This window comes from Scomber scombrus, chromosome 1 (genome assembly GCF_963691925.1).
Source record: "Scomber scombrus chromosome 1, fScoSco1.1, whole genome shotgun sequence".
NCBI lineage: Eukaryota > Metazoa > Chordata > Actinopteri > Scombriformes > Scombridae > Scomber > Scomber scombrus.
The window spans coordinates 7,329,191-7,347,132 of NC_084970.1; the positions used below are offsets into that span (position 1 = coordinate 7,329,191).

General features: G+C 42.5%; 1 protein-coding gene across 1 annotated transcript in view; it reads left to right on the forward strand.

Annotated features, from left to right (window-relative positions):
* The window catches only part of itfg1 (integrin alpha FG-GAP repeat containing 1), a gene marked incomplete in the record, with an annotated part of 142,570 nt that overhangs the window by 113,967 nt on the left and 10,661 nt on the right, over positions 1 to 17,942 (forward strand). Inside the window, 3 exon segments of the mRNA XM_062419747.1 lie at positions 8,659 to 8,783; positions 15,194 to 15,276; positions 17,182 to 17,299. Coding sequence (XP_062275731.1) covers positions 8,659 to 8,783; positions 15,194 to 15,276; positions 17,182 to 17,299 — 326 coding nt within the window.

The following is a 17,942-nucleotide window of genomic DNA, read 5'->3' on the forward strand; positions in this document are numbered from 1 at the left end:
AAAATTTACATTATTGCAGCAGCAAGTAGATAGCAAAAAAATAGTGCCTCAGTAGAAGGAATAAAGAACAATAAATAATAAGTTACACAAGCAATAGAAGAGACAACAGTAGTAAAAAAATAGTTTAAAAAAAGTAACATTATGCACAAGAGGAATAAGGGGGCACTATTTTCTTCTTGCTCTCTTGCTCAAGTATACTGTGGGCCAAACCATTCACTGGTGTCCTTATTCCACTGAAGTACAATAAGAAACAAAAATGACAGATAAGATAAATGGTCCACAGTCTTTCAATTTTAAAAAGTCAACTGCATTAATTAAGGAATTCATTAATTTGTAAGCATCTTACAGTCTCCTGCCTGTATGAGAATAACAAACTGAGGGCGGAGTGCTCCGCTATCTTATTAACGTCATGTCTACAGCAGTGGAGAGCAGCCTCTCTGCTGCACCGTTAGCTCCGGGAAAGACATTGTTATTCAGCACGCTGAGCGGGTACAGGGTTGTTGAGGTCAAACAGACTGAGCACTGAGTTATTTCTTCACCTCAGAGTTAGTCAAAAGTTGTTTAATGCGATAGTGTGTGTTGGTCAGCCGATCTCATTTGTTACTGCTGGAGCTCGCTGCTCCGCTCCTCTGACGTTAATCTAGTCATTAAATCAAAACATTCTTGCAACTACTGCCTTTTTTGAAGAACTCCAAGATAACTCTAGTGTGTGCACATTGTAGACTGTCCATGTGCTGCACTGCCCTCTCAATTGAGTTTCAATAATACAAAGATAGCCCACCTTTGAGTTAGATAGGCAGGGAAAACCCTGGTTTGTTGGTTAGTACTTTCAGCATCATTTGGCTAAGTTTCCCAAAAGTAAAAGTTTTAAGGAATGCTTCTATTTTGGCAAAATGCAAGAAATGATCTCTCTCTTATATCAGCAAGTGCACAGTTAAGTCTTTTCTAAATGTTTTCTACTAAAAGTCAACAGAACAAGTTTAAAGTATGCTCTTTTAAATAGTTCCACCAAAACTCTGAACCTGCACATTTGAAATATTTCATTTAGTTTTAATCTTGCCTGACTTGTTTTATGTGTTTTTCCTCCTTTGATTCACTTAGTCTTCTATTGCTTTCTTATTCTCTGGAACAGATTATCATTGTTACTTTTTACTACAAGCTCTTAATATGACACCAATGAAAGGACGTGTACTGCATGGTCTAAGGACACAAAACCCATTATTTTCTATATGATTTTTAGTAAGGGCCAACTACAGTGGTGACAGATGTCTTGAATTCCATTCTCTCTCTCTTTTTCTTTCTTACTCTCACTCCCTCACACACACAGTGTCATTTTGGTCATTATCTGGGCACAAGTGTCAACATGGTCCAGCATGGTCCAGTGCCATAGTGTTTGAGAGGCAGTGCAGAGCTGGACAGCGATAAGGACAGAACAACCATAAAGCCCTCTGGGTCCTTCAGCGTATCACCGCACAGACGTGCACCCTCACACACACACGCACACACATTTCCCCTCACGAATCAATGTCCAGATCTTGACACCATTGTATGGGCACTGAAGGGGGCTCTCCAGGCAAGGCAGACCGTGTGCGTGCGTGTGCATGTGTGCTTCTATCCCTCATGGCTCCACCCTCCATCTCTGCAATTTGCTCCTTTTATCGCCATCAGGGGAGCTAATGGTTTCTATAGCGACAGGCACTAGGAATTTCTATGAAAACATTTTTTTTTCTTTCAGTTTTGAAGCCCTGGGGAGCAACAGACAGAAAAAGAGAGAGTGTGTGTGTGTGTGTCTGCTGCAGGCCAATTATATTTATGACTATGTAACCTTCCTTAATGAATTGCTGGGATTATAATCTTAGTATAGGACATCTCAGTAGTACTATTTACTGTTTACATTTTAAAGTTTAGATTGCTCTGTTATTTACAATTTTATTGCTTCAAAATCCAGATGTGCATAATGAGACCTCTGGATAGGATGAAGGTTTTCATGTGATACTGTATGTCAGACCTTTGCAGAACAGACAGACAGACAGACAGACACACACACACACACACACACACACACACACACACACACACACACACATTAACGTGATGTTGCTCCCTTTGAGGCATCCATGTCCTCTCTCTGTTTGTGTTCCTCTCTTTAATGTTTCTCACATTTCTTTCTATTTTGCTCTGTCATGTCCACAGGGAAGTAACATTTCCTAAAATCCTACTCCACGTCCTATCTGTCATTTCACTGAAAGAAGAACAATAATGTGAGAACTATCAAAATTCATTTCAACAGGCAAAGAAAAACACTTGGGGTCACAAATCACTGAAGGTAAAATGTAATTAGCATATCTTCATTCCATATTTCACGCTGCTACATCTAAAATCATCTCATGCGTATGTGCAGGGTTCTGAATAATTTGCAGCCCAGGATGTCAGTGCAGTTAAATACAGAAGTCAGAGTGAACTAGAAAAGGCAGCTGTATGGATACCGTAAATGTAAACTAACAGCACTGTTGCAAATGCTGCTGAGAGCCTCCAGAGCGGATTCCAAGAAGTTAGTTTTCAGCTACCAGAAGTAGGAGAAAGAAAATAAATGTCAACAATGTGATGACCCCTGGTGTCCTCTCTGTTTGGCCTTGTGATTTACCTGTCTGCTCTGACTCTGCAGGTGTTTGTTAGGGTAACTGGCAACACCTGAGGGCCCACAGGGTTGCTGGATTGGTAATGTCCGGGCTGTATTTGCAGCAGCCCCCCCTCCTCCGACTGCCTGCTGCTGCTGCTGCTGCTGCTGCTGCTTGCAGCTTTCTGTTTCTCCCTTCAGGCACCTGTTCTGGTTTGGTTTAGTTATGTTGCCTTAGTTATGTTATGCTTTACTTTCTTCTACCTTACAACACACACATATCTAACACTCTTGCACACCATACACCACTGATGCTACTGATATTCACCCCCCTCTTTTGTTTCAACCCTTTTGTTGTGGCCACTTGAGGCAGGTCATAGCAAATGAAGGCAGAAGGAGCTGTTAGCAGTTTGAGGAGACAAATGCACTGGGAGGAGAAGCAGCATTAGTTGGAAAAGCAGAGTGAATTGGAAAAAATGCAGCAGAGGGATAAGAAGAAAGAGTTGGAAAAGCAGCTTGAAATATACAGTAAATACAGTTTTGTGCAAATATGAACAATATTCAACTGTGCAGAACACACTGACCAGAAAGTTTGTCAAGATATTTTGCATTACAAACCATAGTATACCTACTACAAGCTGTACTGGTTCCAAGTTTGTGCACATTTCTTAAAGGGGACTTCTTATGCTCATTCCCAGCTCTGTATTTTTATTCTGGTAATCCACTAGAGTAGCTTTGCATGATTCACATTTTTTTTTTAATCCATATTTATCTTATACTGGCCCTTTATGCAGCCCCTCACTTAGGCCTTTGTCTTAACAGGCAGTTTAATCTCCTATCTCTTTAAGGCCCCCTTCCTGAAGCGCTCCCACTCTGTTCTGATTGGCCAGTTTTCTGGAAGCCTGTCGAGGGACAGCCCTATCAGAGTTGTGTTGAGTTACCACTGCTGCAAACCCAACATTTCCTGTTTCATGGCTTCATAATAAAAGCCTTTTATTGTGAAGGATTTATAGGAAATTAAACGTGTTCCTCAACAAATTAGCAGAACTTCTTTAGCGTAGACAGGACGACGCAACAAAATAAGGAGGTATTTGGAGCTCTTTGTCCAGCAGATCAGTTAGAAATAATGTGGTACAAGCAGAAACAGCCACAGCCATCATGATGGTGTTTGATGAAGAGCTGTAGATGACCAGCACACCTCCAACAGGTAAACTACTTATCCTACTTTGCCCTGCTGTGTAATGGAAAAACACTCGCAGCGTGCCAGATTGACATGAGTCATGGCTCAGTGTGATTACCCTCAAAAACAATGGAAATACACACATAATGTTAGCAGAGTGGAGCAGTGTATTTGTATGCTGTGTGTTGAGCATATGACCATACCAAGAAATCCATTACAAGCCAACATCAGCTCGGGCTAAAAGTAGAAAAAACATTGGAAATTGAGCGTTAAGAGCAGTCTGAAACTGCTCTTAGGAATTACTTCCACATATATTTACCTCATTATCTGACCTATCAGCCACTTTGAACATAAGCATCTGACACTGTACCATTGTATATGACTGAAAATAAGGAAAAGCATAATAGGTCCCCTTTAATCATTTCAGCATTACATGATTTCAGAAGCCACATCACACATCACACATCATCCGCAGTGGTACTGTAGAGTAGAGGCTAATGGACCTATTCAGGCTACAGTAGACCCTAAAGAAATGCTGACTCATTTCTTCATTTATTACTAGTATGAGTATTTATGATGTCTTGGTCTGTGGTCAAAGACAACAGCTTCTCCTATATTTACCTACAGTATCTCTTAACATATTGGACAATTTTTCTCAAGCATGTCATCTGTTGTATGATTCCTCCTGTCCAGGCTTTTAATGGGTTAATGAATTATTGGTTCAGTCCACCTGAGACTGTTCAAGCGAATTAACTGGAGGCAGGACTTATGCAGGACAGAAAAAACTTAGATTTAGAGTTTGATACAAATAAATAAAATACTCAGATGGAGAAGACAGCAGCTTTTAATACTTGACTCCGTATATTTCATATTTCTCTCTCTCCTTCTTTCTCTGCAATCAAACAAATCAGGCTATAACCTTTAAAGCTATTTGTATTTACTTTCAGGTGTGTATGTGTGCATGAGTGTGCGTCTGGCTGTCGACGTGTGAGGTCCTCAGTGTTTGTGTGTGTCTCTCTGTGTCCTTGTTCCTATTATTGGCTGGGCTTTGGAACACTTAACTCGTTGAATGTGATGCATATCGAGCCCACCTAAGTGTGTGTGTGTGTGTGTGTGTGTGTGTGTGTGTGTGTGTGTGTGTGTGTGTGTGTGTGTGTGTGTGTGTGTGTGTGTGTGTGTGTGTGTGTGAGAATGTGTGTATTTGTCTGTTTAGATCCTTGTGAAAATAAAAAATGAGTACAGAGACATTCACACACACACACACACACACACACGGACAGAGACAAACCAAGCCTGACTGCTTGTGCTGAATCCGCTTTGTCTTCTAAGAGATGGATTGTAGGCTGTCAGTCATGTGTGCAGGGTGGTATTCCCTGCCAAGGCCTCGATGGCTCTGCTGTAGTGAGATAGCACAAAAACACAGTCCAACACAGACACACACACACACACGCACACACAGACACTCCGATACACTGCTCTGCATAATACCCTCTGCCAGCCTCCCCATGTTGTGAAATGGCTTTGCTCCAGCCGCGGCTACTTTTCCTAGCCAGTCTACACACACAGCACTCAGCAGACGCTAAGCCAGGCTGCCTGCCTGCGATGTAACCCTGCTTGATCCTCCATCAGACACACACCCACATGCACACACATACACACACACACACTCAGACCCACTCCACCCTGCCGAACGGCCAAGTGCAAGCCATCCACCTCTCGCCTACTGACATGAAACTGTCATTCTGTCAAAAACATCAAATCAAGTCTGGCTTTTAGGTACAATCTCCTCAAAAAATTAATCCCGGTCTGCCCGGGTCCAATGGACATGGTAGTGGCAGTGGACTGATTTAAAAACAGTCTCCTCGTGCTGGATCCCCCTCAAAGTAACACTCCAGTTCTTCAGACCTGGCTTTAGTTGCTTGGTGGATATCAACAACAAGAAATGGCATGATCGTACAGGCCACTTCACGGGCCGTAATAAAAACAGAAGTACTGGAGGTGAAAGGGATTTTAGGCATTCATGGATGACAGGTGCTGTTGCAGAAGAAAGCCCTCCTCCGGTTGCTGGCGGTTCTTGGCGAGCATGTTTAGTCAATCAATTTATTTTTGTTCCCTTTTAAGTTGGAGCTTCATTCAGAGATGCGGCGCTCATTGTTGTTTGCTGTCCTAATTTCTTTGGACGTCAGCCAAACTCATTTTCTTACTGCATCAGTTTCTTGTCCTACATGTCTTTTTGTTTAGGATCACTGTCCATGTTAATGTCCATTAGATTCCTTTTAATCTTAGTGCCTCTGTGAAGGCTCAGCTGTGCTGGCTAAGAGTTCTTTCCTTTATTTTTCTTCATTGTTTCTTTGCACGTACTGAGGGTTTAAGAGTAGTTGTAGTAGGTGGATGACCTTCAATAGATAGGCTTGTTTTGTCTCACTATTATCTTATTAAGATGAGTGAGTTATGATTGCTGGCAAGTTAGATTACGTTAGGCTAGATCTGAGTAAAGTCCCGTGAGGCCTACTTGTGATGCAGACCTTTACAAACTACTTGGAGTTGAACTTGAAAAAGTTACCGTAAGAAGTTTCGACCTCCACAATCTCCTAGTTTTAAAGTTTTCTCTTCAGTTCACTTATGTCAAGGTAAGATAGCTCCCTGTATGTGTTTGTTCCTATTACAATATACAACATTCTTGCACATTATGTTGCCTCAATCAGTCTTTAAGGCACCTTAGAGAAAGCTTCTATAATTCTGTTACAGAGCTTGATCATCATTCAAAAAACACACATACAATAGAACAAAGGTTTCCTCTTTAATGATCTGGTACAATTCCCTAACCCACACTCGCTCCCCGAAAACGCTTGCACCTCTCAGTAAATGTCAGGCATCCCAGGATTCTCAGGGTCTTCAGCGTTTGTTAGAAGCCAGGGCTTTGTACTTACACCGAACAAGTCAATGCCCATGAAGCCGTGCCCAGTTCTTCCTGGAAACAGCCAATATTTCTGTCTTTCCCTCCCTCTCCGTCCCTGTCTGCGGTGTGCGATTAAGGCAATTATGCTGCCTCTTCACAACACCACAACCCCAGGCACAAAAAAGCTGGAGAAAAATAGAATACATAGAGCGGATAGCGAGCGAGAGAAATTTTGAGAGATAAAAGAGAGACCGACTGATAAAAAGGTGCCTTTAGTGGAAGGTGGCAGAAGTCGATGGGTCTCTTCAGTACTCAGACCGACTGGAGCCGAAGCCCAGTACAGTACATTACGGCATCGTGGACAATCTTTTATTGCAACCACCAGTCCCAGTTTTTAACTGAGTTAATTATTCTCTTTCACCCACTGGCTGATCAATTTTTTACCCTCACACACCAATGTGAGCTAAAATGGCAGCTATATTTGTGCAATGTGAAGGAGCATTTAAGAAGAGAAATATTGAGCTGCAGTGAGTTGCACTGGTCTGTCCCAGGTTCAACTGAAGAGGACAAAAAAATACCCAGACCGATCTTTTAAGTGAACTGAGGTTAGGCATAGATTTTAAAAGAGAGAGAAAGAGAGAGAGAGAGAGAGAGAGAGAGAGAAGCTAAGCTGTTGTGCTCCTCTTGGCCTGCAATACGCAGTCCATCCACATTAGTTCTGATCACTGGCTGCCTCCAGGCTTTCTTTCTCTCTTCTTCCATCTCTCTCTCTCTCTCTCTCTCTCTCTCTCTCTCTCTCTCTCTCTCTCTCTCTCTCTCTCTCTCTCTCTCTCTCTCTCTCTCTCTCCCCTTCCCTCTCTTTGTTTTCCGCGTAGAGGTTGATTTATGTCGGCTGCACTTGGCAGAGTTGGGTGGCGTGGGCGAGATATAACAGCTGAAGGGAGGAGAGGGAGAGAGAGAGAGAAAGGGAGAGGGGCAGGAGTGAAGAGAACCAGAAGAGAAGAGGGGAAGCGAAACGAGCGAGGCCAAATCGGAGCGGTGTATCAGGGGAGAGAAAGAATGAGATGGGCAGAGAGGAGGAAACGAGAGAGCGAGGGTCGGATGAGAATAGGAAGGAGGGGGAGATTAAAGGACAGAGGAGGAGGCGGAGGGTGGGTTTTGGGTGGGAGGGTGTTTGAGGAGACAGGGAGAGGTGTTGGACTGGCCTCAGGTGTCTCGCTCTGATTTGGATCTTTTATGATGCTCCTTCATGTCAGAGCACAAGGTCTCACGCTGCAGTCCCTCTGGCTTGGTCACTCCTGTTGTGTGTTTCTTCCTCATCCTTCTCATTATGTTCACTTGTACATTTTGGCTTCATTACTGACAGTAACGGTCAGAATCGGTTAGGTTAGATCTTATTACATTACATTACATGAAAGTTTAGGGCTCTTTGGAGCTGCTGTATCATCCTTCCCATGAGATCTCCCAAGAACTGACATTGCAAACATGCCGATGTAAAGCTGGTTTAATGTTTAGCATGTTCACAATCCTAGAGTGTGTGAGGGGGGCATGAACGTGTGTACCAAATTTGATCAAAAAGCATCCAATAAACCCCAAACAACAACAAAATATCAACGTCATGGCGATGCTAGTCACAGCCAAAGTCTTATGGCTTCATCCTTCATGGACGATGGATGTCTGTACTAAATTTCATGGTCTATTCAGTAATTGTTGAGATACTTAAATCTGAAACAAAGTGAAGGACCGACTGAGTCCGCAGGCTGACATTGTCATCCCTGGAGCTACACGCTAGCATGGCAAAAAATAAAAAAGGAACAAAACAGTCCCTCAAAAACAAAACCATGGAGCAAAATTACCCTCAGAGATAAGGCTCATTGGTTATCCTTACTGTCCCAGTATGTCTTCAGAAAAATACATGCTTTCACTGAAGATTTTGTCTTTTCTCTTTCTCCTCTCTCGCAGCCGGTCAGTTGAGCCAGTCTGCTCACTTTTCCCTCCAGCTTCCGTACACCGTGCTGGGCCTCGGACGCAGCGCCAACTTCCTGGACCACCTTTTCGTCGGCATCCCACGGCAACCCGGAGAGACGGTGAGCAAATAAAGTTACCTGAATATGTAGCAGAAGTCTACATGGTCTCACAGATTATTAGAGGGAGTTTCTATTTATTGAGGTGTGTCTACATGCTGCAGCAGACTCAAAGAAAGAGGTATGCTGTTCAATCAAGGCAAGACTTAAAAGCACTTCAACCCCGTTGGGTGCAAATTACACAAATTAAGTGTCTTACATGTAGGGTATAACTGACATGCCAAATGAAGTCCTTTCCAAGCAGCAAAAAAGTCAGTAAGACAAAGCACAAATATCAAATGAGACTCATATGTGGTTCAAGACAAAAGCAGAGAGCCAAATTCTTGTTTGTCTCCGAACATTCTGGCTTTATTTCATAAAATGTTGGATGTTACACTTTTCTATTGAGGACTGTGAGATTTGTTTGAAGAATATTTTTTGAAGTATTTTAAACCAAATTAGAAATGCTGAAAAGACACAGAAGTATCTCCCAAATCTTGCCTTGGTTGAGCTTGAGGGGGGTTATTTATCAGTTAATACAACAAAATATGTGGTATATGTCACATAATGTCAAAGAAATGTTTGCGTACTAGAGGAGCAGATCGGAATTTTATATGCTTTTTACTACTAACTTATTAAATACATATCCATGTCACCGCCATGATTGTGGCCACATTTTATTTCAGCTTCACAATACCGTAAGACTCTTTTTATTGATTAAATTTGCTCAATCAGGACAAGTGAAGTATTTTCTCAGTTGTTGTATGGGTCAATGACGTTTTTTGTGTCCATGCGGTTTAGTCAAATTTAAAGGGGTAAAATGTGAAAATGTATGAATAACTTGCACACATTGTTTTTTTGTGGACCCAGCATAAAATTTCTCCTTTAATCCATTTTGAGAGAATATATTAGAGGATTATTGCAAAAATGTCTAAGTAGTGTAACCATAAAAACTGTACCAAATAATTCAACTTGCTTAAAAACAGTAAATTCTCAATAAAACACCATATCAACTAGTTTGGCATGATCTTACATTATAACTTTTTATATAAAATAGAGGAAATGGAATACAATTGTTCTAAATATTACATTTAATCTGGGGAATCATGGAGATCAGGAACCATTTACATTTTTCTTAATTCATTTCTAATTACACCACTTGACATTTTCAGGAGCATTCAGTCTTACTTTTGGGAAGAAAAAAAAAGTTGCAAATGTCATTTCAAACGACATTAAACCAACAAAAATACAAAATGTACATATTAACAAACCTGATGCTGCTTTTAAAACTATTTTTAAATATATTTTTGAATTGCTCATCTTGCCAACCCTTGTTTGTCACTGACCCATATACAATGTTTTCATAGTCAATGAAAAGTGGTCAGAATGGGCTGTAAACTTGAGAGAAGAAGCCCAGGTGATTAAAGAAGAGTGACTGGGAGTTGAAATATTCAACACAGACTGATCTAATCTATAGGAAGATTGATGATGTCACCTTGGGGATTGATAAAGGTGTTGTGAGCACCGTGCTGGAACAGAAATAGCAACAACATCTTAACTTAGAGCTTCAAACAAACCTTTGAGAGTAGAGGATGCATGAATGACTCTGTGTGTATGTGAGAGAGTGTGTGTGTGTACCTCCTGTCATACTACAAGCCAGCGTTATATCCATATAGTAAATCATTTAGTTGAATTTACACATCAGCCACATTTCTCCACTACACTACCTCAAATGTCAGCTCTCTCTTCAGTCAAAGCTCTCTCACTATCTCCGCATTCATCTCCGTCTCTGTTTTCTCCCCCTCTCTCTCTCTTGCATGCGTTGCACTTGTCACACTGAATATTAGGCATGACAAGGCCCCCCCCCCCCTCCCGTGTGCTACCAAGGTCTTCGTCGAGCGGCTGATTAGAATTGCAGATGGGCCGGTCTGTGACTCAGAAGCTGTAGTGCACCAAGAACACTCATCTCAAACAAGCTGCTTTGTTGTCCCCTTTCCTCACACTCTTTACTATGCAAAGAAATGCGATCCATTTTTTTGTTTCCCCTCCTCCTCCTCCTCCTCGCCCATTCCTTCTACAAAGTGAATTAATGAATGCCTAAAGATGCGGCCCATTATCCCGAGTGGACTTTTTTTTTTTTATTACCCGGAGGGATTAGGGAGTGGACTAACTCCATCAAATCTACCTGTAATGAGGAGGTGCAACTTTTGTAAGCTCCACAGAAAAGAGGGGAAGGTTTAGAAAGCATGACTTCTACACTGCTCTGCTCCTAAATCTCTGTTTTTCAACTCTCTCTTTCTCTTTCATTTCTTTTTTCTTTTCTCTCTGTTTTTATATCGTTCCTGCTCCCATTTCTCTCCCTATCTCTCTTACTGTGCCCTTTGATAATTATTACTTCCACAATGAGAGTTTCCGCCTGCTGCCTCTCAGAAGAAGAGGTTTTGTAAAATCTACTCGTATATCTTCCATCTTCTGTCCAATCATTCCTCTCTTTTATTCACCCCCCCCCCCCCCCCATGTCTTTCCCTCTGTGAGTCTCTCTCCTCCTGTTCACTTATCTTCCACCCAGGGGATTCCCTTTGCTGCTCAAAGTGGTTTACTTCACTAATCAGTCCCCTACTTGTCACTCTCACTCTCTCTCTCTCTGTCTCCCTCACCCTCCATCACCGTATCCCGTCTCCCTCACTCTCTCGTAGTGTGCCAGTTTCCTTGGCTTTGAACCAGAGTGTCTGTCTTTCTCTCTGAAGACTTGGGAGTACTTTTCTCTTCCAAACAGCCAGATCGGATCTGCTCACAGGCAACAGCAGCGGTGGAGGCTGACTCGTCTCCAGCTCTGCTCGCTCGCTCCCCCAGCCAGTTGCGCGCAATCGGCGGCGCTTTCCAAGAGCTAATCGACAATGACTGGCGGCGAGAATGTGCTCGTTTATATTAATAAAAAAAGCAACGCCGTCATTGCACGCTTATTCAAAATAGCCTAGAGATGTGGTTCCTCTCAATTGACGAAGAACAGAGAGTTGCAATTAAAAAGGCAGCGCCACTCCTAGATTCAGCCAAATGTAGAGCTGGAAATGTTCATTCCTCCCAGCTACGAGCATGGTTACAGCTTTTAAATCATTGATGCCCCCCCCCTTTGCACCCTTTCCCCCTTTATACGTCTGAACTCTTAACCCCATTTGAACCACCCATGCATGCCTGAGTAGGGGCATGGCTAAAAACAAACCTGGATAAATGTGGAATATAAAACCCAGTAGAATGAGAGATGATGATGCTGAGCCTTGCCAGAAATAGACGCACTGTTGTGTGCAGAGGTTAAGTACAATCTGTGTCTGTCTTAATGTCAGATGTCATCACTGGATGCTGAGCCTGAAGGCAGAAAACTACTAAAACAGAAACTTGAACTTGCGCAAAGTCAAACAGCTGTCAGACACTTGGCTGCAAGCAAATATTTTAGATTGATTGACTCTAACAGCCACCGCCTGACCAGTAATATACCCAAGTGCCCCAGATCTTCTCATAATTTTCCACTATAAGCTAACAGAAGGAGAGGGGGATGTGCTGCTAACGAATCATGTAAAGCAAATCGCAGACCCAGAGGACACATTTGTAAACCACAGCTAATTATATGACTGAGCTGACTGCTAGAGGAGTAGACAGAGATGTACATGGGAGAGGGGGTGAAGAGTCTGAACAGAAACATTTCTGTAAAGTCTAAATCCAGAGATAAAGAAAGCTTCAAGTGTCCCAGGAGATGTCTCTGGTTCAACAGTTTCTTAATGTTATTTTACCTTTTATTGGCCCAGCACAGCCACATGGGTGTTTTAAATCACTGAGGCTGATCAGACCTCTAGTCAGGTTGGAGTTGGGTGGAACAATGCTGGGAATTGCATGATGTCATGTAGGACTGGGAGATATGACCAAAACCTCATATATCGATATAGATAATTTCATTTCCCGATAACGATACCTATCCCAATATAGCACATTTGAATTCAATGTATAAGTAGTTGGAGGATAACACTGAGCTTAAATGAAACAAGTGCACATACATTTGCTAAATAACATAAATAAAGGCAGTCTCTACTAGTTTTGCTGTCATGTGAGTTACTTCTCTCTTCTTCTCTCTTTCAACGGGGGAAGCGCAGCAGAGGAGAGACAGCGATGGAGACTTGAGACAACTAAACTTGTTATATTACGTTACTCTAAGTGCAATAAAAGCTTTACGAGTAAAATCAGTGTATTCTGTGCAACAAATGGACAGACTCCAAATAACGAATAATATAGCTGATAGAGCGTGATATGAAAGGATAGACATTTTTCTACTGTCACACAATATATAACCATTATATTACATAGACCCAATGTCACCAAACTCTATGAACTGAAAATAAAGATGAAAGTCTAATCCGACAACATCAGTGAAAACACTTGTGTGGGTCAACCATGAGTTTTAGGGGCTTCAGTAGGGCAGAAGTAGAGGAAGACTTACAGCAGATTCCAACTACAGTTGGACAGTATAATCTGATATTTTGTATTTGCACAATGTATAAAATGTCTAAATCGTGAAAATCTTGTTATTACAATGTGCACAAAAAGTTTTCTTGTTATAAAGTGACATAGACGATAGCTGCCACATCAGCTGGTTTGACAGTCCTGTAAACTGTGACATGATTGGTTACATTACACGTGTACCTGCTGCAGTTGACAGGACTGTCGCTACTGCAGGTGGCAAGCTGTCTCCAGCTGTCTCGTATTAAATTTAATGCCTATATCTTTAGAAAAACAGACTGACAATGACTCCGCGCACTGATCTGCACTCTCAGTTAGTGTTTGTTGACGAGGTATCATCTCCGCCCATGACAGTCAAAGTCGACTGAACAGTTTCCAGATTCAGCTTTGTTCAGGCTGTCCCTACCTGCTGTGTAGTTGATGCTGCATACAGTATATCAGGATGATATCTTGTAAATAAACACAAACAGCAGCAGATCATTTAGTGAGTGGACTTTTCTGCTCTGTACTGACACTGATTATTCAACTGGATGCGTGTCCTCTACTTGAAACCTCTGGTACTGATGGTCAATAGCTGTGTGAGATAACCTATATTATATGTATAATATTGGAAGCCTTAAAGGTGGTGTAAGTTTTTTTATTATTCTTGCTCAACTGTTTAAATTGATTTTAAATTGGTTTTAAATCCTGCATTTGCAGGCTAACAAAAATCTATTCAAATCTTGAATTGACCACAAGCTTGACAAAAATCCCATCTTTGAAAAATGTGCAATAAATATGAAAATATCTATAAAAACTGAAACTACTCCAGATAATCCACTTCTCCACTGTTAATGTTTATGCTCACTGTGTTTTTTAATAGTTCACGATAATATTAGATTATTTACACGAAACACAAGGACAAGTGAGTAAAACATGAATAAAGAAGCGATTCACTCAACAGAAATACACTTCCGAAGTTTATATCTCAGTCTTTATCCATAAGCTCAGGAGTGATGTTGTTGTACTAAAGCCACTGAGTCTCTTGTTATTCATCTTTGATTTTTATATTAACCCTCACATTGCACACTGATATGATTTAGCTGCAGAATCTGTTGTCTTTCACCTCTTACAGCCTTTTTCATATATGGTTTTATTAGATTAGATGAACTTTATTGTCCCAAAGGAAATTTGTCTTGTGCTAAAATTGCCAGGTGCAGCTGCACATATACAACAAATACATAATAAGCACAGCAAAAAGAAACACACATGACAACACAAAATAACAAAAAGCTAACACATGATTAGTGTTTAAATACATGTTCCTCATTATCTTTATGTCTTTATCATTTTATGTGTTATGTCTAACACTCACTGGTTTCCAGTTTCCTCCCGTGAATTCTGAATTCTTCAAAGCCGACCTCAGTGCTGCTTTAATGACTTCAGTTAGGGGATGAGAAAAAACTATGTATATTTTATCTAGACAGAGACTGAGATTATAACTGAGCTCTCTCACACACAGCCGCAGAAAAACTCAGTCACACATGCAAATACACACACCGCACATGCGCATAGAAAAACTGTGTTGCTTTCCGAAGCCAGAGTAATTTATTTCAAGCGGCAGGTTATCTCTGTCTTAAATGCATGGCTTAAAATAGGCACTCCACTGTAGCTGAGGAAAAACCATGAGACCCTACTACTCTGCCTCAAAGGATGAAGCATACTTTGTGTGTGTGTGTGTGTGTGTGTGTGTGTGTGTGTGTGTGTGTGTGTGTGTGTGTGTGTGTGTGTGTGTGTGTGTGTGTGTGTGTGTGTGTGTGTGTGTGTGTGTGTGTGTGTGTGTGTGTGTGTGTGTCATATGGAAATCTGCATGTGATTGCATATATTGTTCCTTAATGTATTCACATGTGCATACCTAGCTCATAGGTTTCCTCTCTGTCTCTCTCCAGGACATCAGGAAGCAGGAGTGGACGGCCATCATCCCCAACTCTCAGCTCATCGTCATCCCCTACCCGCACAATAGACCCCGCAGGTACACCAACACCTCTACTCATAGATATAATACAGTACAGACGGGCCATAAAATGACCCTTTTTCTTATTCGAAGCTGTTTAATTTGCTGGGAGAAACATTCACGCTTGTTGCCATGGATACCAAAAGCTTTAACTACCTCATGCAATGCTACTTAACATATTCAAGTTAAATCGACTAGATACAAATATGCGTGTCTTTGAGTTGGCTGTAGTGAAAACAACACCCAGATGTGAGCACGCTAACTCATGCACACGCACACACACACACACACACACACACCCTCTCACCTCTCAGCATGTGTTCTCATGTTATCACGACATTGTTAACATGTAGCTGAAACCCCAGAAGGAAGTCCAGATGGCTATCCAACACAGACAAACATACACACACACACACACACACACACACACACACACACACACACACACACACACACACACACACACACACAAACACACGCACAGCAAACCTCCAGTACAGCCACCTCACACTTGTGTAGTTGCCAGCACAGACACACACCTACAGTACATACACACCATGAGCGGAAAGAGGCCTAGATAGAGAACCAGGTGCATGTGTGCCTTGGTATTCTTCTCAAATATAAGCAAATAAATTGTGAGATGATGACATTTAAACGGTTGGATTAGTTGGAAATACATAACATTTCTTGGAAACCATAAACGCAGCGGTGCTGTGACAAGAGATTTAATGAGGACACAATCTCTGCTGATGTGTTTGCTTCCTCTCTGTCTATTGGCTGCTCCCCAAATCTTTGTCCTCTACATCTTCTTCTATCAAAGCAACCACCTGCATACCTTTCCTCAACAGAACCATCAACCTCCACTTTGGCCTCCATCTTTAGCATCCTTCTCCCAGTGTCATCATCATCTCTCCTCCACACATCAATCTCACCTCTCTCGCTTTGTCTCCAAACTGTCCAACCTGAGCTGTCCTTCTACTCATTCCTATTTCTGTCCATCCTCATCACTCCCAATAAAAAATCTTAGCATCATCAACTCCGCCAGCTCCACTTCCTGTCTTTTCATCAGTGCCAAAGCCTCCAAACACACAACATAGCTGGTCTCACCACCACCTCTTGTACACCTTCCCTTTCACCCTAGCTGGTACCCTTCTGTCACAGAGCACTCCTGACACTCTCCTCCACCCTGCCTGCACTCTCTTCTTCTCCTCTCTCTCTCCTCTGCACTACGTGTTACTTTAAACTCATCCACTTTTGCCACCTCTCCTCTACTCCTTACATCCTCACCATTCCGCCGTCCTCCCTCCCGTTCATGTGCATACTTACATCTCTCTGGGCTCCTCAACATGCTCCCTACTCTCACTACAGATCACAGTGTCATCCGCGTATATCACAGTCCACAGAGACACTTGCCTGATCTCGTCCGTCAACCTGTCCGTCACCGTCGCAAACAAGAGAGGGCTCAGAGCCGATCCATGTTGTAATCCCACCTCCGCCTTCGACCCCATCCGTCACTCCCAATGGGATACCTCGTTGTCACACTGCCCTCATACATATCCCGCACCACTCTTACATACTTCTCTGCCACTCCTGACTTCCACACCTCCTCCCTCGGCACCCGTTCATATGCTTTTTCTCTAGATCCACAACTCTTTCTGACCTTCTCTAAACTTCTCCATCAACATCCTCAAAGCAAACGTCACATCTGTGGCACTCTTTCCTGGCATGAAACCGCACTGCCGCTCACTAATCATCACCTCTGCTCTCTTCTAATCTCTGCTAATGTGTACCATTCGGTAATTACATTGTTTTTCTGTCAAATAAAACTATGATAAAACATAAAACAGCATATGGTCTTCATTTTTTCCCCCTCTCTCTTCCCCACCCCCGCTCTCATTCTCTTCTCTCTTTCTCTCTCTTCAGCTGGAGCGCTAAGTTATACCTGACTCCTAGCAGCAGCGTGTTGCTGACGGCCATCGCGCTGATCGGAGTGTGCGTCTTCATCCTCGTCATCATCGGTATCCTCCACTGGCAAGAGAAGGTCAGGACACACTAGTACACACACACACACACACACACACACACACAATGGTGTAGTTAATGTTGGCCTCTTCTTGGTGATTTACTGCTTTAGTGTGTGTGTGTGTGTGTGTGTGTGTGTGTGTGTGTGTGTGTGTGTGTGTGTGTGTGTGTGTGTGTGTGTGTGTGTGTGTGTGTGTGTGTGTGTGTGTGTGTGTGTGTGAGAGAGAGAGAGAGAGAGAGAGAGAGAGAGAGAGAGAGAGAGAGAGAGAGAGAGAGAGAGAGAGAGAGAGAGAGAGAGAGAGAGAGAGAGAGAGAGAGAGAGAGAGAGAGAGAGAGAGAGAGAGAGAGAGAGAGAGAGAAACAGAAAGAGAGAGAGAGAGAGAGAAACAGAAAGAGAGAGAGAGAGAGAGAGAAAGAGAGGGAACAGATTGGTCACAACCAGCAGCAGATGGGTCTCACTGTCCCCGTCCTGTAGTCCTCCAGCCTCCCACTGAGACACACATACACACTCTTTCTATCCCTCTCTCTCCCCGGGCCACAACCTGGAAGGACGTTCAACTGTAATTGCCTGCTTCTGTCCTTTCAGCATGGCAGGTCTGCTGTTCATTACTGCCATAAACACGCCCTCCGGGGAGTCAATGCATGTTCTTATGTGAGTTCGG